Here is a 26,474-nt window from a genome sequence, read left to right on the forward strand (position 1 = left end):
ACTGCATATAGTAACACACATTGAAACTGCAATGGGACTGACAGCCAAGGACACTTACACATTGTACACATTACAGTTCTCACATCTGTTATTAGATGCCTTAACAAACAGCTGCCAAAGATGGAGTGGAAGAAGAATTTATATTTGACAGTCATTTGGAGTGTTTGACACTACACTGTGATTTCTGGCAACAAAGACAAAATAGGAGATTTCTTTTCTTTTACTTAATGTGCAGTTTTCAGTTGTAGTTATCTATTTCAAGCTTATTAACCCATTCTTTAGTTTTAAAACATATTGGTTTCAACACTAGAAATAAGGAAAAAACAACAAAAAATACCCAAATCAAAGAACAAAAAGAAATTTACAACCTTCCCTCTATAATATTAAATGAAAACCAAAACAAAACATGTTAAATAGTTTTTCTGTTTTTTTTTTTTTTACTCCGAAGTGTTATTTGACGTTGTAAAATTAGCCTCAGTTACACTGAGAAAAAAATAACGCAAAACAATATGCACCTAAGAAACTGCTCCTCGCGTCAATTAAATTGAGTTTTTTGTTTTCAAGCACTTTTTGAAAAAGGCTTCCTGACCCATTTAAATTTGATGTGAGGCTATGCTTGTTAGTTTGGAGGTAAAAAATTTTAAGTCCTGCAGCAAATGTTAATGAGGGCTTTTGTCTTAACTAACCAAGGAGACTGCAGCACCTGACTATAAACCAGTACGGAACACATTCTTTCCAAAAAACCCAGCCCACAAGCTGCATATTGTATGAAGACATTACAGATTAATAAATGATAGCACCATGGTTTTAGAAATTAAGTTAAAGTTTCAGTAATTAACATTTAGTCCAACTTTTTAACATTCTAGTCACAGGCCAGAAATTAACTTTTTAAGAACCCAAATTATTTTATGTGCAAGTAAGAAAATCTTAACCATAAAAAGAGAATTAAACTCTGCATAAAATTCTAAAATACTATCCCCTATTTTTAAAGGAATTAGGAACAAAAACCCCTTTTCATTTGACTTAGTCAAACAGGGCACATTGTTTATGCTTGTCTCTTTTAATCTTGATCATATCAAGATCATTTTGAAGTAAAACCAATGGTTGTCACTTTAAAATCTCTTTACCACAACACTGAGTATTCTATGGCAGAGGCATACACATATTAAAGGCATCTTAATAAAGATGCAAAGGAAAAAACACACATCTTAGAAGAAGACAAAATGGCAGGCAACTGGTACTTCGACTCTCTGAAGGCAAAAATAAAAAAATATCTTTACATTAAAGAATAAGTCAAGTTAAAGAGAAGGGAATGAAATGGGGACCGTCATATTGAGAGAATAAGCTGACCTGCTCAAATTCAAAGTGCTAGAATTAAAGGTCTAAATTAAAACATAGTCTATGCCTCAGAGTATAACACTGAACACAGTATGTGGTCATATTTCAATCCTCTTTCCGTTCCAGAGTCTGTGTAGTGTGAATGCCATTGCTGTACACAGGAAATGGAAGAGTGGAAAAAAGTCCTTCGGCAGTTGTGAACACATTCCCTGCAGGCATTTGGGTCAGACTGGCCCCGCTCACAGCACTTCCAAATGGTCCCGACATATTGAGTCGGTGAACGTGGTGGTAGAGCATTTCCATCGGTGTTTTAGGATCCAGCCCAAAGCTGGGGCTGTTAACATCAACAAAGTTAACAGCATGGGTGTTGGGGAGGAGGTTGCCCTGCATGGCTAAAGTAACTTCAGCTGGAGCATACCGAATAGTGCCAGTGGTGTAGACCCTCTGAGCAGCAGTGCTGGTCGCAGCAAGGGTTCCCGTTACCCTGTGAACCAAAGGAAGCACCACATTGCCTGCTTGTAACCTCTGAAGGGCTTCCAGATCCCCAGTGTACAACAAAGAGTTGGAAGTTGTGGGACCTCCTGGATGTTTGTCCCGTGGAGATGCTGAAAGTGGGGGTGACAAAGGGTCAGAGGACACAGGAGCCAAGGCCGAGTTGGATGAGGTGCTGAACTGAGTTTTACGGCTGGCAGTATTTTCAGTCCCTGGTGGGGTGAGAACGGAGTCTGGAATGGAGACGTGTAAACTACTGCTGGCTTGGGGGGAAGGGAAGTGCTCGGAGCTGGGGGGCTTGGTCATACTGTAGGGTGATTCATTCCTTGAGATTTCCCTGTTGGGTGGGTAATTCCAAATACTGCTATCATTATCAAAATTGATAGGTTCTGAGATTTCTGTTTTAATTTTGAGCACTGAGGCACTGTTTGGCGACGAGAGCAGCTGGGGCTGGTCCACCAAAGCTGAGTCAAGTCCATTTGGACTTGAGGTGCTTGACAGCCTTCTCCGGGACATGCTGCCTCCCTTTTGCTTTTTTCTCCTCTTCTTCCTCTTTTGATGTTTGCTGGAAGACTGGGCATTTACTTCCCCTGCACTGTCTGAGTCCTTGGCACTGTCCGAGGTCAGTGATTCACAGTTCTGCAACCGCAAGTCTGACTCACTTTCAACATAGCGCTCCACCTTGATCTGCATAGAGCCAAGAGTGCCGAAACTGTCCTCAGGGGCCTTTTGATTCTCGAAGTCAGAGTTTTCAAAGCTGTCATCACTGTCCCTGCTGTCCTGGTTGCTGGAGCTGTTCCCATCATCATTACAGTTCATTTCGTTATCTGACTGATTTCCTGACTTTTTCCTGTCGGATTCAGGGTCTTCACTGTTTTCTGACTGGTTTCCTTTCTCATCTGACTTTGAGTTCTCATTGTCCTCTGGAACAAAAGGAAAGTGAAACAAACCATTAGCAACAGGAACATAATGTTATAACCCAAGTCCAGATTTCTACCTACCCATGAGATTTGATTGCTGTAAACTTTTTTGGCAAAAGGCATTCTCTTCTATAAAGCCACAATTTTTTGCCACGTTCTGTTGGGAGAGTTTTGATCACCATGAATCTCTCTGGCTCAGGACTGTTAATGCACTAAAAGCTTACCCTATACGGCCTGCACCTTGATTGAGGGGTCTTTTCATTTGCTCTCTGGACATTTTGACAACTGCGAGCACAACAGCATTGTAGCTGTGTCATCCAAAGAGGAGTCAGTGAACAATCCCATTATGACCATTATGTTCTGGTGATTGTTCTTTCACATCCGTGTTCTCCTACAGTGGGCAGGCATCCAGGTGTAGCACTACTTACTAATGAAGATTCTAGTCCTCTTGTCTCATTTTCCTCTCACCATTGCCACTTTTGAAGTGGCATAGTATCTCTGATTTCCTCCCGTGTGAGAGGAGAAGCAGGTCATACATGTATAAATCTGAATGAACAAACCAGTTATAACAATTCCATTATGTCGCTAGACTGTCTTCTCATATTCCCCTGAAGGGCAACAAGCAAACAAACAAAAAAAACCGGAAAAAAAATTCAGGCAGCAAATTAAACTCTTGTTTGATCAAAATCATCTATGGGCCATTGAAAATAGCCCAGCTACAGCACTGAGAAGCTGTCACTCTTCTTGCCTGAATTAATTTAGTTGTGTTTTAGATTTTTACCTAATTCTAGTAAATATGAGATAAACACTGTAGCCCACTGGACTCAGACAGCCAAAGCAGCTTTGAGAACGAATACTCTCCATTATCATACTATGTTTGAAAGGGTCGTGAAAGGCTTCAGGAGACCCCATCTTTTACAGAGCAGCCAGAAATCTTTTGTTGGGAAATAAAAGATGTTTTTTCACTCATCAGAGCCAAGTACTACCCTTTTCAACATACTCATTTTAGGGGGAGAGGGGAAGGGCCAGTCTTCCTCTAAAGATTAGTTACTCCTGGAGCCATGTCAATACCAAAACAGTTTCCCAGAAGTGCTGGAGAAGGTGGCTTGACAGGGAAGCTGCCTCAGGATTCAGGGCAATGCATTTCACAAGTCAGTTAGCAGGACTTTTGCTTGAGTCACCAGCAGCAGAGAGACCCTCCCTTTTGAAAAATAAAATCCATAGAAGCAAAGTAACAGCCACAAACCCCTAAATCTCATCCAGCTTTTTGTTCCACCTGGGGCTGAATTTCTCCTACATTTTTTTTCTGTTTTTGAAGATGCTTTCTTTCAAGGCCATGGTTTCTAGCTGGTCAAGAGTGGACTTAGGGTGAGGTAGTCTAAAGCTGCACAAAATTTGCCTGGGATTTTATGAGAGCTTGAACTGAACTTGTTGGTTTCATCCAAGATGCTGTTCTGATTTCAGGTCCTTTGGCATTTCTATTTAATTCTTTTGTAAGAAACAACCCCCTGCCTCTTCTATCTTTCAAGACTCTCAGACATCTCCTTCTGAGATGTACACATCAGTGCACCTTTGAAGAATGCTCTTTTGCTCTGCATCAGCTGTAGGAGTCATGAATGCACATGCACTTCTCACCTGGAGAAACTTACAGTGCACAGGGGAAATGCAAACTGTTCTCCACATGTGTGTTATTTGGCTATTTAAGAACAAGACAGAATAAAGGAAGCACTGGGAATGGGTGAAGAGATTCCCAGTGATGGTGGGCAATGAGCCTGTATGTGTGCCTGATGTTGACTTAAACCATCAAACCAAGCTGTCAAAGCAGAACAAATAGAGGCAAAAGGTGAAAGAGAACAGCCATATCATACAATATAACATTAAGACCTTATCCTCTTCTTGCTTTTGCTTGATTTATGTCACTGTGATCCATTTTCTCCAGATTTTTTTTGGTTGTTATCATAGACACGAGAGAAAAATCAGATACATATATCACATACTACAGCAGAGTAACATCCTTAGTTCTTGGCCACAGGAAACCATGCTCCTTTTAAAGCCAGATGATCTGGCTAGGTGACCACTTTTAAAACTAATGGGGAATGTGTGAACCATCTGTGCACTGGACCATCTGTAGGACTAATTTACACATTGAATTTGACAAGTACATTTAGCTTTCAAAAAACAGCTGAAGTCCCAGACTTAGAAAGAGCTTAGAAACAAGTGCTTGAACCCACACCTTCTAACAAAATGTAACTCTTCTAACCCAAGAAAACCCTCAAATGTTGCAATCTTCACTGCCCCCTAGCGAGACTCTTCAAAAATGTAGTTACACAGGAAAAGGATCATAAAGATTGACAGTAGAGACTTATCTTCAAAACATATGCCTACTCTGGAAAGAAAAGAGCTAGAATTATATTCAACAGTTACAATCCCAGGTCCTCTGCACAAGGCACAATACCTGTTCATGAAGCTTAGCTGGGAGATCAAATATTTAGTTCAGTGCAATATAGGCAAGGATGCACGCACAGAGTGAAGAGAAATACTGAAGAAAGGGAGATACTATGGAAATGTTGAGGTCCCTAGAAGATTTTGTCAGCAAATTAAATTTTCAATTTAATTTTACCAGATTTTTTTTTGTTATAATGGAACAATCCTTGAGAAGTAAAAGCAGCTGGAAAGCCAACCACATGGCTCTCATGATACGAACTTCTTGTGGGTGTAAAGGCACACCATGTGTGTTACCTGAGTTGTCCTTTGAGTCCGATTCAGAGTCAGAGGTCTCTGAGGATTCTGAGGTTTTCTCTGGCAGATGGGGAAGTTGTGCAATATCCATTGGAGTGTCCTTGTACTCTGGGTTACTAAAGAGGAGACAGAAAATATAAACACAATTGGATGATTTGCAGTTTCATGGTTTTTCCCTCTTTTCATATCAAAGTTCAGGAACAAAGAACATAAATAGGAAGAACAGCAGAGCAAACACAGACACATACTTTTTTGGCTTCTCAGAGCTTCAGAGCAGGGATTTTACGAAGCTTTATTTTAATACTGCTGTCAAATACTTATATTGACCAGGTACTAAAACTCATTTGATTCTAGTGAAGTTTTAGAGCTATCAAAGCATTCTTACTGAAGTGGGACACCATGGCTTGTGTGATATCTAACAGTAAAGCTACATTGTGTAATCATCCAACAACAAAATATCTCGATTTCGATCCTATTACTCGTGCCTGGAAGGACAGAGAGGGTGTTTTAACTTTTCCAATCTGTTTCTCTCCCACTGGCAATGTCTTTTAGAGTTATCTCTGTAACAATGTTCTCTATCAACCTTGCCCGAGCCCTTTCAATACCTGTTTTTCTCAACGTTCCTGTTTTCCAGACTTTAATCAAGCAGACCGTACATAAAGTTAGTAAGAAGGTGCTCAATTAGGGCTAGAGAAAATGACCACTGCTCAAAAGAATTTTGCCAAAAAACAGAGAAAAAAGGTTATATATTTTTTAAAGGTGGCATACATGCATCCACATCACCAAGAAACCAAAGTAACTGCTCTAACTATATGACAGATGCACATGTGCATGTTAAGATGCATATGTTAGGGATGAAGAACTGTCAACACACCCATTATAATCATATCTTCATCTGCTCATGTGGTGCTCACCTGTGACTTGTTAGCAATAAACATGACTGCAATGTAAAAAAGGTACACTACCAGAGAAGCTGAACGCCCGCAGCCATGCTTTTTCTTGGTTTGTACCTCTCAAAATGTGTTTCTTTCCCAAATCCATGCAAAGGCAGGGGAACAGACACAGCTAGACATAAGTAGCTTAGGAATGTTGAAAATAAACAAAGTCTTTAATAATTTTTGAATAGGTGAGCATTTCTATGCAGTTCAAATTCCAGCCTGGTGATAGAGCAGAAAATCCTCAGTCCTGTGTAGAACAATATGAGGCAGCACTGGGGGTGACTGACACACTACCACAATGCCAGTGGGCCCATATTCAACCTATTAGAGTGTACTGTGAAAATTCAGGGTTCACACAGTTCACATTGAAATGCCATTCTTACGATTATCATCTTTATGGTTTTGTCCTGACAAAGTGACTTTATTCTGTTGCATCCCAGGGCGGTCCCAAAATTTGCCCCCTCCAAGCAAAAGATGTTTGAGGGCTTTCACACTGTGAATAACAAGTTGCTAGAACAAGAACAGCATTAATCCTCCCTGTCACTATAATTAGTCTATCCTTTTACAGACAGCTGAATCATACTTTCTAATGCATGGAAATGTATACAGACCAGTATTCCTGCTAAGAGTAGACCTAATTATGCCTTGATCTGTCATTAAAATATTATTTGGACATTTGGATCTTTCGTGGGTTCCAGTACTAGGAGAAATCTAAATTAAAATACAAATTCAGTGGAGAAGTTAATCTTTCTCTAACAGACCGGTGAAGAGAATGCAGCAGAAGAATAAAATTCTGGGAGGACACTTAGGGAAGACCACACTGTTTTTCTTTTTTTTTGTTAGGTATATTCTGTTGGTAGAGAAAATAATTTTGTGGGATGTTTGTGGACTACGTTCACCTATTGTCTGGAAAGCAGCAAAGGGGACAGAGGCAATTGTTCATAACTCTTATGGACCACTTTTCCAGCTGGAATATGAACACATTTCTGGGCATTTTGAAGCCCTATTAGGACTAGGGCAGTGAAGCTGTACTTCCAGTTCCGAATTGGCAGACTTAAGCTGACCTCTTGAAATGCTGCGTTCTGCCTCACTCTTGCAAAAAGAGACAAAAAAGTAGAAGGACAAGGATATGTTCGGAAATGCCCGTGCTCAGTCATAGCAGGACAGAAACATGCAAGTCCCAATGAACACTCCACTGTTGTGGGACGTTTCCCACAGTATCCCTCAATGCTCTCCTGCCAGGGGTTTCTTCCTCCTCTTCCGCAAAAAGGGAATCAAAAGTATTTCAACATGCAAGTTTAGGCAGGCACAGTTTCTTCAGGGCTTGCTGGACTTGGCATTATAAGTCACAATCTAACCCCTAGACATCACTTTGAACTCTCATGGCATCAAAGGGAATGTAACAAACCATGACAAGCAACTTAAAAGGAGAACAGGCTAGAAAATGACAATTGCATTTCATGACAATATCAAGGTTTCAAATTTTATTTGTTTGTTTGTTCTGCTCTGGAATGAAACAGAAAATCCCCCAATCTTATTGAACATTTTCACAAAACAGAACGTGTTGAAAGGTATTTTCAGATGAGAAAGGTCAGGTTTATAATTCACTGTCTCTCAGTGACTGTTGGTCTTCCCTTGAGCTCAGAAACCAGTCCTTTAAAAATACTTGGGCTTTGGTAAAACAGAATTTCTCAGGGAAGAGCCTTTCATTCAAGATATTACTACTATTTCTGTTTAAAATAGTTCTAATAGTTTAAAATAGTTTTAATTGCTACTTTTATTTTTAAATCCTATTTTGCATTTTTCAGCATGTATACTGTCTGATGGTTACAGGAGCAACATACTAGTTCAAGGCTTTTCTCCTGAGAAAATTCCCTCTCTGGAGTGAACAGGCAAACACCTTTCAGAGAGACCTTTTTGTAGCATTCCAGAAGTTTGCTTCCATGCATTTTCAATAACCAAATAAACCAGTGCCCAACACTTCATACCAGATTTTAGAACACAACTGCTGAAAGCTGGTGTGGATCATTTTTATCTTTGAGCTCAGGTTGAGTAGATTTCAGGGCAGTGGAAGCATGAAATAAAATGGTGGAGGGTTTATTTGAAGTCTAAGGCAGCATAATAATTCAAGAATATTCCAGTGTACTGAGACATCACAGATGTCTCAATAAACATAACGAAATGGCACTGTCTTTGAGGTGGACCATATGAAAAGTTCTTCTCCTTAATTTTCTCCAGTAGGCAATTGGTTTTTTCCCTAAAACTCTCACCAACAGAGACAAGCAACAGAAGAAGTGACTGGAAGACCTACCTAAGAAGGTAATTGACCCAGATGATATTCTTCTCACTTGCATTCTTGGCATTGACAGCTATGGTTGCACTAGACTGTATCCAGATGTAACCTCCATTCTTCTGCATCCAGCGGTAATACTTTGTTACACATTGACCCTTATTCAACACTAGCAAAAAAATACAAACAAGACAGAAGCAAGGTGTAGTGCATGTTAGAACTGTGGTAAAACGATCTTCATTGTACAACATGCCACAAGTATGAGCAGGAGATACTTGGCTTCCTTTAGCTTTAATGTAGCATGCCAGTGAGATGACAAACAGGATCTGAAGTTCAGTATAACTAGCTGTATGTTTTACAGTTTTTAAAGTATAATTTTAATCTGGTTTTGGAAACTCTAGTGGAAGAAGAAAAGTAAAAATAACTACAAATCTCTTTGGTTCACAGAATACTTATTGCTGTGTGGACATTTTCAATGCACTCAATGTCAAACTGTAAAAAAAGAAAAGGAAAAAAAAGAGGCAAATTTATATGTGATTTATTCATAGCTCCTAGGTAGACCTCTTTGAGATTCTGGATATTTGAAAGGTTTGGGAAGATACTCTACTGCTGCTGCTTTGATCATTTCTCCTTATTGCAGGCAATATCAGCCACTGAACTTATACATCTGTTTCTTTGATCTTGTCAAACAGAATCTACAGTTCTCATATAAACCCAATCTCCACTGGTCAGTAGGGGGAAAGTCTTGGGAGAATTTACTTTCTACTGGAGCAAAGTAAATCCACCAACAGACTGAGAAAGAGGCCTAAGGGAAGCACAGAATGGCTTGGTTAGAGCCAAGAGTGACAGGTCTCTCCGATGTTTGAAATATGCTGGGAAACAGAGAAAGAAGTAAAAGCAATCAGTAATATGAAACAGTGTCATTAAATGCTCACAGCATGAAGGCTTAAAAATACAGATGTTTAAAGTAATACTTCAGCCAAAATATTGCCAAGTTAAAATGGATTTGGTTTGCATCTGATGCTTCAGTGTCAGGAGAAGTGGATAAAATGCAAATCTTTCAGTGGAAGGGAGCAGCGTGGTTTTAAAGAAAACCTGAACTATACAAAATCTGGGCACTATTGTTACTGGAGCACTTACTCTCCTCTGCATTTCTCACTAATCCCACAAAGCTTTGTGCACTAGAGGGCAGTATGCATTCATAGACACCTTCTGCTTTTGTCATGTCCTTGTCTCCGTCTGCTAAAATGAAAAACCTCTAACTGCTGTAATAAATTTGGCTAAATTAGCTGCTAAATGGTTATCTCAAGTAATATGTATTTGCATTAATCATCTTGCTCTAAACCAGAACAAGCCAGAGTCCTAAAGATGTAGTAAATTCATATTGTCCATTTAATTACGGCTAATAAGTGCTTCATATACAATAGTTTCATGAAGTACATTTTGATTTTTTTTTGTAGAGGGAAAAGAAAAAGTCACTTTGGAAAAGAATAAGTATTTAAGGCAGTTAAAGTTCCTACCATAAACGTGACAAATGACACTTTGGAGCTTTCAAGTTAACCAAATGTCTATACCCCTAATTATACATATGAATGTATCTATATCTAAATCCGTCTATAACAGATATCTACGGAAAAAGGCATTTACAAAGGCAGCCATACAAACACAGATGCTTTCTTACCTTGGAGGGATCGCTCAATCCCCATTACAGTTTTCCAACTACTGAATAAAAAAATGCATGTAAAAAGGTGCAATGTAAAGTGAATGAAAGTGCAGGTTAGGTTCAGCTGTAATACGAAGAAATATTTGTGATCTGGGTCCTGCTGTTTTTCAGCAACCTCTAGTTAACTATGTTTGTTTCTAGCGGAGATCCATAAGTTTCCCTAATTTTCCAAGCTCTAAATATTCTGCAATGATAATTCATTGGCTTCAAAACCTCATTATACAGCAGAATAAAGATAAAATATGAACAACTGACAACCCAGCATTTCTGTCAAACCAATGTTGTATGCCATTTTAGAAAACAATCTCACATAAATTAGACCAACTTTATCAGTTATGTAGAATAAGGGAAGAAAAGTACTGCTGTAAGTTTTGATTACAGTAGACTTTTCCATCTCAGTAAAATAGCACATTCAAAATGCCCCCTTTACAGCTGACAGTAAAACTGATATGCCTGGAAGTCTGGAGTGATTTTGGCTCCCTTCTGGAAACCTGAACACCCAACAGTGTGTGCGGAAACTAGTAAAATGTATCTGCACTTGTATCTACTAATTATATTGTAATTTTCTTTATAACAGTTTTTATCTGAGGAGTTTACCATGCTATACAAATACCAAAGGATGAATTCTCACAACTGCCCACATGCACATTTGAAAGTCAAAGTACCAGGTGAATCACTAGCCAGAAACTGAAGAGCACACTGCAATTCTGCATAGTGATAGCTATGAGGACCCAGATCCTCCAACTCTTTCAGTCCATTTCACCCTAGGCAAGTCCTTCTTCCTTCAGTACCTTTTATATTGGTTGTTGTACCACTGGAAAAGTCTATGTCATGAGCTGAACAGAGCATTCATTTCAGAACTATGGAAAAAAGGGGGAAATTAAAATCTTGTAAGTTATTTCTGAAGGAAATGGTGCTTGCTCTTTCAAGAAAGAGAATTCAGTGCATCAGCGTTGCATACAAACCATCTACAGTCAAGAGTTCAGGCTCCCAAATTACTATACATCCAAAGAATATTTGAAGTACTGTCTTGAAAATGAGCTTTCCATGAAGTGCATCTACCTGCAAATTCCCACTCTCTATTTATTTGGCCAGCTGAGATGTATTACCACATACACAGGATTTTCCTTCCTGCATCTGTCTAAAGCATGTTTCATATGAGAGATTTGTGGGCCATGCTCTGAAGGAAGTCCCATGATTCAATATGAAAATTCTCTCTGTAAAGAGATTCTCCGGCAGGCCAGCTGTGCCGTGCTGCTAAATCTGGTTCTTACGTCCTTTGAGAGTGCACTAGGCACCCCCAAGCCAGTTCTGAAAGCTCATACTATAGCTTGGAAAGAAATTTCTCAATGTGATGAAAGAAAGAATGAAAAAAAATTGAAATGTTTTCTAATTTACAGTAGTTTTTAACTGTTGGCATTGCTAAGGTGAAACTTAGAAATTAGATGAGAATTTTAAGAAAACAAGCAACTAGAAGGACACATGAGGAAGGGAAATCTATCTGGTTTACTCAGTGCTACTGAGTAAAGCCCAGTTTATTTTGAGGATCTCCAGTTTGCAGTTACAGGTAGTCCAATAATAAAGTTACTGATTTTGAGAAGAAATGAAAGTAAAGAATTAGTCCAACCTAAGCTCTGCTTGTGAAGTTATGTTTTGTTAGCAGCAACAGACCACACATTTCTGCTTAGCATAAATTTCTGAAAAAGTAATGCCATGTGGACCACATCCTGAACTTATTCAGAATGTACTTAAGGCAAATCCCTTACTGAGAATCAGGGTTCAGCTCTGTATTTTTGTACACTGAGAAATGAAGAGCGTTTTAAATTTCTATTTGCCTTATCCATGGAGTACCCAATCTGGCAGATAATGTAGCACAGGGGAAGGTGAGACTTGTGACCACATCAGTGGGATGGCCCATGTGACTGAAATTACACAGGATTATGCAGGATTGGGTGTATCAGTCCATTTGTAAGAATAGCAGGGGAGATGACTTCTCTTACAGGCTTAGTTTCTTCTGCTAACCAATGCATAAGTTTCCAAAATGTTAATGGGAGTTACATGTTTAAAAGAAGGAGGAAAAAAAGGCCTTGTTACTAAGCCATATTGTGTGGAAATACAGAGAAATCTTTCTAACACTGGATTTCCGCTTAATAGCAGTCAGGAACAATCTTTACAATGAGTCTAACTGTGAACAGGAGAATGAAACAAATCTTAAATACTAGCAATAGGATGACAAATATAATTATATATATTATATATATATATAAAACCCCTTTAATCAAAGGGAGTAACGGAGTGTTTATGTTTTAAAACTGGTGACCTTTACATTAGCTGCATAGATACATTCCCTAAAATGGTGGATGCTAAACTTAACTAAAATTTGCTGAAATGTTACCTAGTTACTCAGTTTGAATTCAGTGGTTAGCATACAAGAAATGCACAGTATGTCATGCTAAGAACTAAAAAAAAATGTCACTTATTTCTCAAAGTATGAATATATTGCTAGGTACACTGTTCCCAACAGAGGGATTTCAGTTTTCCTTGGTAGCTTTGCACACAGCAATATTCTTGTAGCAGTGGAGTGAAGGGGGCGGGGGGCGGGGGGGGGGGAGAAGAAACAGTCAGTGTTCTTTGCAGGAACCTATTTCTGTTAGAAAATCAAAATAAATCAGTACAAGTTTGTCTTCAGAAATATGGTTACAAAAAGAGAAAGAACATAGTTTCTTCCTGTAAGGCTGTTCCGAGAAATCAAAGCCAAAGCTTCTAAATAGTCAGTTGTGTTTTAAAAGAAGGAAGTAGCTTAATTCAGTTTGAAGAGGAGATGAAGAAAGTGTATATCAAAAGCAGTCTTTTAGTGAAGTCTCTTACAAAAGGACATTTTACTCATGTGCATATGCATTTAAAAGCTACACTATATTGCGTATTCAGGTAAGTATTGAGTAAATAGGAAATGATGAGATCATCTTACATATTCACACAGCTTCACAAAGAGGCTCTTTATAATTGGTGAAAATATTGAGGTTACATCTGCTGTGCTATTCACCCTTCTCCTTGAAATACCTTTATCAATGACTGGATGGTATTGATACTGAATTCCCCTTGTGATAAACTTATAAGAATATTTTTAATTTACTGCATGAGGATGAAAATGTCATACTTAATACCATAGTCAGATACTTAGCTGCAGCCACAAGTACTCTTTCTACATTCACAAAACTGGCAGACGAAACATGAAAAGGAATACTGACTCTTTAATCTCCGCTTCTCCACCTAAGGCCCAAGGCAAGCTGACAGGGTAACTTCGTTCTGGAAACAGAGGTGTGTTTTTTTTTTTTTTTAAATTCTGGATTACTTTTTCTTCTGCTTTTGAAAACTGTGGGCTATAGGGGAATGAACCTGGCATAGACTTAAAACAAGAACAAGTTTCTTTATCTGAAAAGTTACAGTCCTTGATGCTCACAGGAAGGTCATTTTCAAAACCCACAGGAAAAATAGCATCACAGCCAGAAAGAGTGCATTAAGTGTCTTATTTGCTTGTAACAGAGACAGTTTTTCATTTATAACAGCTCCGAGGATCGTGAGCCTTTGATGTTGTAAGAACTTTTCTATAGATTTTGCAATTAGTGAGTTAGATGTTTTAAATAGTAGGTATCCACAAATTGGATTTTAGCAATGAAAAAAAAGTACTGAGCAATATTTAGCAATGTTAAATGATGTTTGTTTCTTAAACATAATTACAAGCTAGATGATAGGAGACTTGTAGATATTTGGTGAGCAAATGTGTGCCATCTATATAATTCTCCACAAACACTTCGATTTTGGATTTACTACACGGGGTGAGGAGGAGGGGATGTAAGCCAGGACAGTGTGCAAATGTGGTCTTTACCCACCAGGACAAAAGTGTGGCCTCCACAGCAGATTGCTTGGGGAAGAATGCCACCTTCCCATCACAAAAGTCCCCATGAGTCACGTTGCTCTACCTCCCCTCACTGCAGACAGTTGCTTACTAGCCCTGTTTGACTTACAGTATCTCAACAGAGTTCTCTTAAGAAAAATAGAAAGATGATAATTGTTTAGAAAACTATTGGTTCTGTGAGGCTTTAGAAATCTGCATTTTATTCACACCATATGACAGGAGAAAGCCTTTTAGGTCTGGGTAGAATGCAGCGTATTATGTCAATAGCACTGACTGAGACCTGGCTGCTATCATGATACGAATATTAGACTGTAATAATTGCTGGCTTCTAAACATAAATTCATCTTGTCCAAAGTCAAGCAGGAAGTAGCAGGTCAAATTCATGAAAGAAAGCTGTACCTCACCGGTATCCATGCTCCCACCTAACTTCTTCATTCACCTGGTATAATACTTTTAAGCACTCTAAAAATGCTAAGTGTGGCAATTGATTCGTTGCTTACTTCTGCAATATGGAATACTGTTTAATCTTCCAGTGTAGGGATGTTACATACATAAATACATGACAAATCAGGCAAAAATAAGTATCAACAACCTTGCAGGAAAAAAATAAAAAGCCTTAATCAACCGTTTAGAAAAACTGGAAAGCTTAAGAATCTTTAAAAACTAAGCCGTATTTTTCCTGCTTAACTTTGCAGAAAAACAAATGTTAAAAGTTGTCTGAGTGAAGCTGTTAAAAAAATCTGGATTCATATTAGGATCAAAGTTTGTAGCTCAAGGTCATCACTTGCCAAATACAGTGAGAAGTCTTTTATGCTACATGTCCAGCTAGGGAAGAAAAGTAACTCTAAATAGTGCAAATAGTTTGGAAAAAATTAATGGATTTTGTAAACAATCCTAATCCCAGGACAGTGGTACTCCAGCCCTCTGAAAATTCCTAGCCTCTGCTCGAGATTGTGCCTTCATTTGATTCCAAATTGTCTCAGATAAGGACCAGGAAGATGTTTTGTTTAAAATCAACCCTATGTTACCAGTTTACATGATGTCAGTTCACAGCAGCAGTACAAATTTATTAAAACGCAGCAAAACCAGAAAAAAACAGTCTTTTCCAGCACTAAGCACAAAGCATCATCACCTACTTGAACAGAGACACTTTTCTTCCCCTCTCCCTTTCATGGTGGTTATAATATACCATGTGCCCATGGTCCATCATTTAAAATTACAACTTTATAACTATGCTTAACAATAACTATTAACAAGAATATATAATGCTAGGTAGGATGTTTATTTTAAAACATTATGTAGGTATTGATCAAATGTAATGACAGAATTATAATATATAATTCAATGTATCACTAGATGCACTTTTCCATGGAAGCTTACAGCATGCATATCAGAAAACTTTTCTGTTGTTTCTACAAATAAAAATGAAGCAAATAAACTAAATAAATAAGTTTATTTAATGATAAACTGGATTGAAAAACGAACATTAGATTTGTCTACCTAGAATTCTCTAGGTTTTCTTCTCTCTTTCTTAGCTTTTCTTTTCCCTCATGTCTGTCTCCCCATGACTTTTAAAACTGCCATAAAGTGATTTCCTTCTGCTAATATTGAAACTGTCGTTTAGAAACCCAAGCCCGCTTTGAAGACCAACTTCAGACAGAACTTCCATTATCATTAATGAACTCTTTCTGTTCAAACTGGAGGGGAAAATGAAATCCCAGATCCAAATTTTGCCCTCAGCTACTAAAACACAACATCAGAGGAGAAATTTGGCCCTGCTTGCTCAAGAAACTTAAATCTGTCCTCCATCTCTCCACTAATATTAATGTCCATCATACGACAACCTATGTAAGATTAATGACTTGAGAACATAACCCGTTCCATGCCAAATGTATCAGCAGACTATACACAACTATATCTCCTACAAATAGGAAAAGAGATAGAAATTTCACAGAAGTAGACTGGCAGCAATATAAATTTTATTTTTGAATTTCATAGGTTAACGATGGTCTGTTTCAAGGGACAGGATCCCTTTACACATGCTTTCATTTCTGGGATAATACTCCCCTTTTGGGTGCTTAGACTGAGTGCAATGAGTGGTTTTCTCAGCCTAATCTCTAGAGGAAAGGGATCCACAGCACAGTGTCATGGTGGCATGGCACAACTGAATGCTGAAACACCCTTCTAACCACCACAAAGATTCATCACCATCTCACATTTGGCAGTAAACTACATTAGACGTTTTTGAAGCATACTGTCCTTTTATACCAGACGACTTGTAAAAAGAAAAGGAAACAAACCATCTCTTTCTCCACAAGCCTTAAAAAGATAGCTTAGCACTAACCCCCCAAAATCCCATTTGAAATAAAAATAAAAGAACTTCTGAAAACGTAAGCATCTTATGATCTCAGAAGCAATACCTAGCAATCTGTGGACATTGGGTACAGAGGCTTCAGATGTTTGGCAGGGCATTCCCAAAAGCCCACTGAGCCAAAGTCCCGGACACCAGCCCACCTGCTTTATAAGTTATCAGACATCAAAATCAACATTGATCCACCACTGGCCACATCACTCACGGACGGCAAAGTCACAAGTGATTTATGCAGGTTCTTTCAAATGAGCACTAATAAGACCTCTTGCCACACCATCACATATCTGATATATGCTACACATTTTACTGATTCTATTTTCATATTCTTTCGGCTTTGAAAACTGTCTCCCTCAGAGACACAAGGTCAACTGTCCAGACCTTTGAAAAATAAAAAGAAGAGAAAAAAAAAAAATAGTAGCACTAATGTGTTTCTAAAACTCTGGAAAGATCTGCAACAGTTTCTTCATACCTTCACATAGTGACATTTTAGGATGGAGTATTTCACAGCCAAGTAAGCTACAAACAAAATCCTTAAGCCATCCTTGGATTTTCAATGGAGCAACACTGTTTCTGACTTAGACTACAAGGTGATGAACACTTTTGGTCTCGGTAATCTTGGAGTGAACCTCAGCAATGAAGGTAAAAAGATATGTGGCTGAAGTACTTTTTCCCTTAATTTTTAAAATGCCATACATTTACATTACGTAGCAGAAGTCACCTCAGAAATAGTTTAGTGGACAGAGTAAAGGTGAAGCTGCTGGGGGTGCACAGTAAAACCTTTTATTCACATGGCTTTGCAATTTATCATGTGCTTCTGCAATCTATCACAAGAATAATACCAAAATATAAATTTATCTTTGGGGTTGGAAATTTAGAGCACAAAGAGACTTTAAATAAATAAAGAAAATGATTAAGGGAGTAACTGGGAAACCAGAGGTTCCCAGCAGAAGTCAGAGCTCAACCTTCATTCTATAGCCCCTTAATGCAGTAGCTATACACATACAGCTGGTATTACATGCATTTTTAACGTAAAAATAGGAGAAGAGTTTAGGTGTAAATTTCAACTGACTATGAGCTATGGAAGACTTACAATGGAGAGCCTACAAACTGAAATGGGAACGTATTAATCAGCATTGCATTAAACAGATCTAATTTGAAGATGAAATAGCATCAGGAATGAAGTTAAAGGATTATTGATGCAAAGTATATCTGAGGCATCTTGCAAAATAACTGTATATGGCTAAGCTACGGAAGGCAAAACTCTGCAATTAGGTTCAGCAGTTAATGGTTTAAATAGATTAAATGTTTAGCTTTGTAGAGTTTTCTGGTTTGTTTACTATCTAAAAGATCTGATCCTTCTGGTAAACTCTCTTATATACTTTACATACAGAAAACATTTGTCCAACAGCACACAATTTGCACGTGAAAAACTCAGCCACAAAATATAATGAAGATTAGAAATTTATCTGGATTTAAAATGATATCTGAATATTTATATGGATAATCGGAATACCAAATATTACAATAGTAACAACCGTCCTACACGAACAGAAACGTAAGCAGTGGTAGAAATTCTCGTCTTTCAAGGAATGAACAATCCATGACTTAACAGTGTATCATGGAGAAAACAAGGGTGCAAGTTGTACATAATTGCACATTGCAGAGTGTTTTCCCCTTCTTCTAAAAAAGTGACTGGCTTTGGTCAGAGAGCAGACAAAGAAATTAAGCTAGATAGACCAGCATCTCTCATAATCCAAAGAAGCACTTGCAGGAGCAAACACAATATCTGTAGGATTTCAGTGCATGGCTAAAAGACATGAAACATACACACTCTTGCTTAGGTGCACATCTCTTAAGATTCATTAGGGCTGAAAAACAAACACTAAGCACGGGCTAAAACCAAAGTCCATGCTCGTTTTTTTCCTGGTATGAATCAAAAAACTGTTTTCTTTATATGCTTCAGTTTCTTCTAGTTTCTTATCTTCTGTTCCCTCATCCTGCTCTATCACCACTATCTCCAGTCAAAAGGACATAAGGATGGCAGTCCCCAGTGCAGAAATCTTTGCTGGCCCATAGAATGGACAGAGAGGAATGTTGTGCAGGTGGTCAGACTGACACTTCTGCAGTACTTTGAAAACTACATACACTAGGCTGTCTATCAGGATGCCAGGCAGGCTTGGTTTAAGAATTATCTAAACACTAGACATTCTATCAGCCTAATTTAGAATCAATCTTGCTTTTTAGTGATGATAATAAACTTGTACAAACATGAGATTCATTTGTATATTTTAGCATTTTATTTCAGTCCCAGAATGCAAAACCTGACATTGGAATCAGTTTGATTTTTTTGGTGATTGAAGATATTAAGCACTACAAGAGCATTGAAATTTCGATCTGATTAGGATAAAAATTCCTCAGGATCAAAACACTTCTTTTTTTCCCCCTACAGTTTTACTAATTGTATGCTACTTGACATTGCAGAGTTATTCCACAGCATGATAGCAAAATATGTGAAGTGTATTTTACTGTTAGAAATTATCAACTCATTCTATTTGTTTTTCATGTGTTTGAGGTTATTAAGAGAATAAAAAATTATAAGTGATGTGCATAAGTTAAAAGGGTTAGTTCAACTACAGATGGTAGGCTAAACCACTAAGCAATATTTTGTACAGCAATAGAATTTTTCTACTGAACATACATAAAAGAAATCATGAATATATAACTGATTTAAAAGCAGACTGAGGGGGTAATATCCCTTGAAAAACAGGGGAGCCATAAAAAAGGTGAATGTGGAATAGTTTATTTTCAGAAAGACTGGATTATTCTAACCACTGGAAACCAGATAAAGTAGATCAGAGGGAGTGCTACCAAACATACTCATCAGAGACCTTTGCTTTATGGGAAATGAACTGCCCTGGCTCACTGTTCCTGAGGAATTGTATTTCTTATAGCTGTAAATCAAATCCTGAAGAAAAAGGATGATATTTTCTAAGCAATAGCTGAGGACAACAAGTATCTTTTTTGTCAGTGTCAGGTTTCTGAATTTAGACCTCAGTTAGGATTCCAGAATGAAAAAGCACTTATTATATACCAATATATACTTGTGACAGTGTTCTTACAAGCAATATATTAATTTTCAAATGGTGGCATGTTGTCCTGTGTTTGTCCAAAAGTATACTCATGGCTGCCTTCAGAGGTCTTGACTTTTATCCTTCCCTGCAGCTTTCTTAATGACCTTCATTGAACAGTAACATCAAATACTTGACGTTCAATGAAGATCATTAATTTTTTTCAATTAAATGGAAGATGTATACTCCTACAGCATATGACATCCATTCATTCTCAGCAAGAAATGTACTTCTTAAATCAAAAAGGGATGTTACAGACCTCTGTATGATAACAGTGTTAACTAAAGGGAAGCACAGATGCACAGCATTGTACTCCAGAAAGCAGCGAGTGTCAATTGCCCTTGCTGAGCTCTACAGACAGTGCTAAGACCTGATACAACAGTAATTTTATTAATCTGCTTGATTTCAGATATTGATTTGACATAAAATGTATCCTGCTAGCTTTAAGATCAGGGATATTTTCTTGTCATTGGAACAAGGGCAGTCCTACCCATGCAGGGACTCATGGCTTGGTGAAAGTGTATGAGCTGTCCTATGCTTGACATGCAGTTCAGCCCTGCAATGTTTCTATGCAGAGGTAAGTAAAAAGAGAGGATCCAATCACCTTCCCCATTCTTACAAGTGGTAAAGTAGAACTGGGGGCATGAAGGGTCTTTCTAGGCTGTTAGTTCTAGATGCATAACTATGAAACATACAACATTCAACTTCAACTCTTTCATGCCACATATCCTAATGAAGAGGTCTGTTACACAGAGCTAGGATAGGGACTGTATCTGAGCTAGGGTACAGCTAGACCTGCAATTTTTGAGGGCTTGGATTCAAACACAAGTTGTTGCACCTTAGCCAGTTGCTGTGTGTCAGCTGAGCCAACAGCTGAGCCATGATGCTGGACGGTGTACAGGATGTTAGACTAGAGAACATTTTAACTATAGTCTCCGTGACAGAGATGTGATCTATAATAAGTGATATCTGTCAGGATTATACCAACAATTTGTTCAACAAACACAGCAAAGACGAACAAATGAGAAGTTTACCAAATTTCTGAAACCATGAAGCATTATAAAGTGGGAAACAGATTAATAAGGTATCATTGTAACACCAAACAATTGGCTGGGAGATTTGTGAAAAAGCACGATCATTGAAAGCTTGAATGAAACAAGATAGAAACAATATCCCTAAACTTCTTATTTCTGTTTGAAAAAACCTGATGCTTCAATAACTTATGGGATCACCACCATGTATTAGTGTGTTGGAATAAATGCAGGCATATGTAGAGTTAGAGTATGAATGTTTTATTAATCCGCAAGGGCATCACCAAGCTATAACTAACATAAATCTCTAAGTAGAAATCTTGACCTCACTGAACCTAATGGAATTTTTGCTATTTACTTCACTGGGGCTAGAATTTTAGTCCATATAAATTTGCTTTTTTAGGGCATAATCCCTGTGTCCATTGAAGCCAATGAAAGCTTTTTCATTGACTGTAACTGACCTTTCATTAGGGCAGCAGTTCCCTTACAAAAGACTGTTGTCACTGAAGACCTTCTTCACCATTATACTTGTTATGGTCACATTCCTGAAACTGCTTTTGTCTTCTTTCATCTGAGATAGCGTTAACAAGGCCTGTTTTTCAACGTTTCTAATGGGCTGCTATGATCTGAAGCCATCAACAGCCCTCTTGATTTTTTCTGGGTGATTTTGTGCAACATTTTCTTCTTTGCTTGCTTTCCTCTTTGATGTCTTTGAATAAGCTGGATGAGAAGGCAAGATGTACTGGTCCTACTTTTTCCATTTTTTTCTGATATGTTGTCAGTGAATAGGCAGAGTAGCAGTTTTATTGGTTTTTTTTTTTTTACTCTTAGATCTACCATTGCAATTTGGGATTCTTCTTGTTTTAATCTTTAAAAATAATTTTCTCTTCTGTAAAAATCAATCAAGATTTTAGCTGCATTCTGCAGTCCTTCATCAAACACAACCTTTTCAGATTGCTGCTTTCTCAAGTCCTGCTTCTACTTCTCAATAGGGCTTTCTAACCATTACTTTAGCTTCCAGCTCCTCTTCAAAACATTGCAAAATATTGGGGTTTTTTTCATTGTAATCTCAAAGCAATTATTTCCTATGTTGTACTGCAAATATCCTGCATTGTCTATTTTGGGGAACTGCAGTTCTGCTGGGTTTTACCTTCTACAGCCAATATCTGCAAGTTCCCGAATTTTAGCTTTAATTTTATTTTTACTAAACAAGGAGGATTTTATCTTTCCAGTTTGGTTTGAACTTGATTTTCTAGGGTGGACAAGTTGCTATGAAGTGTTTTGGGGTTTTGCAATTTCTTTCTCTTGGATTTTCTACAAATTTTTTTTCCAAATGCTAGAAAAGTCGAGCATCTCTTTGGGTAAAGATATGAACCACTTCAGCTTCTGCAGGACTTACAATGGGTATGTATACTTCCTGAGCTATTCCCAAGTCTATTTTAAACTTGAAGATCTTTCATCCAGAGCATGAGTTTGAACACCATGAAAAGACAAATGCGAAGTCCTATACCTTGGATGGACTGATTCCCTGCAATGGTACAGGCTGGGGACTGACTGGCTGGGTTATTGCTTTGTGGAAAAGGACCTGGGGGTCCTGGTGGACAGCATGCTAAGCATGAATCAGCAGTGTGCTCTATGGGCTCTACTAAAAAGTGTATAGCCAGTAGACCACAGAAAATCATTATTTCCCTTCACTCACCACTCTTTAGATTGCATCTGGAATCTGATTTTAGGCTCCCCGCACAGGAAATATATTGATAAACTTCAGTGAGCTTAGCAGAGGTCTGTCAAGATGGTCAGGGGCTGGAGTACTTGCCATGTGCGGAAAGGCTGCGGGACCAGGCTTGTTCAGCGTGAAGAAGAAGTGGCTTCAGGGGGACCTAACAGGATACCTGCAAGGATGTTACTGCAAAGATGGAGCCATGAGCTGCACAATCAAAACAAGGAAATTCCAACTGGATAGAAGGAAAAAAGAATCACTGTGAGGGTAACTAAGGCCTTATTAAGCATAATTGGAACAGGCCACTCGGAGAAGTTGTGGAAAGTCTGACCTTGAAGGTTTTCAAGATCAACTAGACAAAGTGCTAAACAATTTGCTTTGAATCAGTGTTGATCCTGTTTTGAGCATGACGTGGGACTAGATGATGTCCCAGAGTCCCTTCCAATCTGAGTGATTCTATGAACATCTTGTTCCTATAAGCCAAAAGAACAACTATACATAAAAGATGTAACCAGCCTCAACTACTGAAAAAAATTAGCCTAGCAAGAATAATTATGTTATAGCCACACAGCCAAGTTTGGAACCCTGCTGTGCTGGATGCTGATAATGGGAGAAACTCCCTGTGTTTATACAGCTTGCAATCCAAATAGCTAAACTGGACATACAGTGAGAGCAGGAACACAGTAAGGTGAAGTGATTTTCTAGAAGTCATTCCTGTCTCCAGGGTCTCCTGAGTCCTAGTCCTGTGCTTATACACTGGACCACACTGCACTCACGCTGTCTGCATACGTCTCTTAAGTTTTCTGAAGATGAATGTTTCATAAAGCATATTCTATTTCAGAGAGAAGTGGTCATTCAGAAGATTAAGGTCTTTTTCAAATGGGATGTTCATAGCTGCCAGGTGGTATGTTAAGTCTGAGTCATAAATATCTTTTATTTCCTTGGTCAGATAGTGCTGTGGAAGTGCAACTTGTCATTTTTGATTTCCAGTTTCAAAAGCACCAAGTAAGTTTCTGAATTTGTTCCTTCATTTCTGAGCAACTGACATATTCTCCTGGATATTAAATGCTCAAAATGTAAATGATGCAAAATTACTTTGTTTATCATTTTGGATTTTTGATTTTATTTTTTTCTGCAGAAAAGTGTCTAACCTGACCTTCTTATGGCAAATGCACTTTACCTTCTAGAAACTTCAGGGACTATTGGAAAGCTTTACAGAGCTTGACACTGTTGTTGGCTGCCATATATTTTCATAGAAGCTGTCCCTGTTCTCCTGCTTTCCAGTTGCAGTTATCCTCCTATCTTCTCTTGCAGATCAAGCAAGGTGCTTTCGGATTGAAGATTTATACTGCCTTCTATTGTAGTTGTATGGTTTTGTAAAAGCTAATTAAATGCGGCTGTATTTGGATTGCTACCCTTTTATTAGGAAATGCTAGCAGGACATGGTGCAGAGGGAGCAGAGTTATTCAAATCTGGGACTCTGAGTTTAAGAGGCAGTTTGCAGACAGTCTTTTATATTAAGAAAAACACACAAGTCAATCATAAACGCAGTCAGTCACTGAAACTTCCAAAGAATTATCTGGCTTCACTGCAGGCACAGATAAATTAGAGATTATGGGCCTAAGTCTCTTTTTGCACTAGGGTAAATCAGGAGCACTATCACTGAAGTCAACAGATCTCAACAAGAAAAGAATTAGGCCCTATGGCTTTTAATAAGAGGAATACAAAGAGCTTAATTACAAGGAATCAAGCTGAACCTCCCTTCCCCCATACACAGACATATGCACATGCTCTCTGGTAAGGTTTGTCTCTTGTAACATTTTTGTACTTCTGTTATCCTTACCCTGATCAGATACTACCTGTGTGCAAATAACAGGGACTTCCACGCTACAGGGATGGGGGCCATTTGGGTGTTAATACGCGGGGTGGTTAAAACACTGGTAGAGCTGTAGCTCGGTTCTGTATTGAAAAACCTGGTGAAATCCCAAATATGCTGCAGTTTTTGACCTCCACATTATGACTCAGAAATAAAAAAAACAAGAGAGGAGTTAATTTTCTGTGCTAGGGAGGGAGTTTCTCACCTAAGCAATACTTCTTTGAAGGAGTAAAATAATGCATACCATGTGTAAATGGATAGCTGCTGGAAACTCTGGTAATACAAATATATTTTTTTATTTCCACATATGTGAACAATCTTATATGTCTATAAAAAAACTTGAAAATAAATCATACAAAAAAGTATATTTGAGCCACCCTCTGTGAAACCCTATGACAAAAAGAGCAGGTGCAAGATGAAGACCCCAGTTGTGGAATATAAATAATAGTTCAGGAACAAGCAAGTATTGTACCAGATTGTTTTGACAAAAATGGAAGTACTTACAGTCTAAGTGACTATGTCTGATGCCTTCCACATCTTCAGCATGAATGAAGTGGTAACATCTCTTTCCTACGATATCTACAGGGGTCAGATCCATGTAATCGCTGATCCTAAAAAGGAAAAGAAATAAAGCCTTTAATTCAAGAATGAAAAGAATACAAGAACTGTCAAATGACTCAGAAAGTGAAATCAGCTAAAAAGTTTTTTCACCACTTCAGTAATTTGAATGGAATAGCTGTACAAAGAAGACACAGACTTAAAGAAAAAAAAAAGAAAGAAAACATTTTTTAAAAAACCTTGAAATCATTTTATCCATTTAAATAAGTGGAAAGTTAAATTCTAGTGCATATTCTCCCTGTAGCATAACACCAAGACAATATAATTCCATGAAATTGTAAAGCATTAGCAACAATCCAAAATCCTCATTAAAAGACCAAGATGATTCAAGGTTACATAATAAAGTAAAATCATGTTATGTTTATACCAAATGATTAGAGACACATTTCATTTCAACAGATTGGTCTTCTATTGGGTATATTCATGAAAAAGCTCTTCAACCATTTCTTGGCACCAAGTCCAAACTGATATTTCAAGGGATATAATTTAAATGCTGAGACATACAGATGCCTCAGGGTGTTATCTTTTTTAGTCTAATTCATTTGGGAGCTCAGCTTTCACTCTGGGCCCTTTCAACTGGGACTTTGTTGTTTATTGCACATAGAAACTTTAAAATCTATTCTGCAGACCTTTGTGTGCATGCATCTGTGTGTCTGTGTCTGCATGCTTGTGTCTGTGTGCATGTGCAAACTTCTGTCATGGAGTGTCAAGATGTCAATGTCCTTAAATGCAGTACAGAAAATAACAAAACAATTGGAAAATGCCTTGCTCACACAAGCATTTAAAAATATGTCTGTTTTCTAGAAATAGAATAATTTTTTAGGGTTTGAAATATGGTTTAATGATTGGGGTTAGGTCCACTTTGCAATTTTAAGATACAAGTGCCATCCATTGAAGGGGGTTGTAAGAAACACCAAACATCTTGATATAACCAGGTAGCTGAAACAACTGGAGTGGTATCCTGAGGGAGGCCAGCGGGGAGGCTAAACCTGAAACTGAATCATGTAGGTCTGGGGGGTTCCCAGCAGGCAGAGGGGGCGAACACAGCCGCTGAGGCACTGACTAGCAGAGCTGTGTTTGCCTGGGTGTCTGAGGCAGGGAGAATGCATAGACCAGAAAGACTGAAGGAGAACAGAAGCATTAGACAGCACCACAGCAGCACTAGTGGTTTGTCCCAATTAAAAAAAAACCGAACACGAAAAACATCACAGGTGGACTCATAATTGCTAGTAAAAAATGTCAAATCAAGTTTAGCACAAAACACAACAGCCTTCTGCTACTTTCATGCCAGAGCGTGTTGAAGGATGTGCACTTTCAGACAACTGCCTAGTAGTTATAGCACTTAACCAAATGTGAGATACCCATGTGGGGATA

At 38.2% G+C, this 26,474-nt stretch overlaps 1 protein-coding gene across 5 annotated transcripts in view; it reads right to left on the reverse strand.

The window, feature by feature from the left end:
* Positions 1 to 1,443: 1,443 nt before the first annotated feature.
* NPAS3 (neuronal PAS domain protein 3) overlaps positions 1,444 to 26,474 on the reverse strand; it is a 606,658-nt gene continuing 581,627 nt past the window's right edge. For 4 of the 5 annotated variants that reach the window (XM_059819747.1, XM_059819746.1, XM_059819745.1 and 1 more), the window contains 4 exons: positions 24,987 to 25,093; positions 8,739 to 8,886; positions 5,478 to 5,605; positions 1,444 to 2,753 (listed from right to left, as the gene is read on the reverse strand). In XM_059819747.1, the coding sequence (XP_059675730.1) occupies positions 1,444 to 2,753; positions 5,478 to 5,605; positions 8,739 to 8,886; positions 24,987 to 25,093 (1,693 nt within the window). The remainder of the gene's footprint in view (positions 2,754 to 5,477; positions 5,606 to 8,738; positions 8,887 to 24,986; positions 25,094 to 26,474) is intronic. The other variant, XM_059819748.1, reaches the window with a different exon arrangement.

Source organism: Gavia stellata, chromosome 7 (genome assembly GCF_030936135.1).
Source record: "Gavia stellata isolate bGavSte3 chromosome 7, bGavSte3.hap2, whole genome shotgun sequence".
Lineage (NCBI taxonomy): Eukaryota > Metazoa > Chordata > Aves > Gaviiformes > Gaviidae > Gavia > Gavia stellata.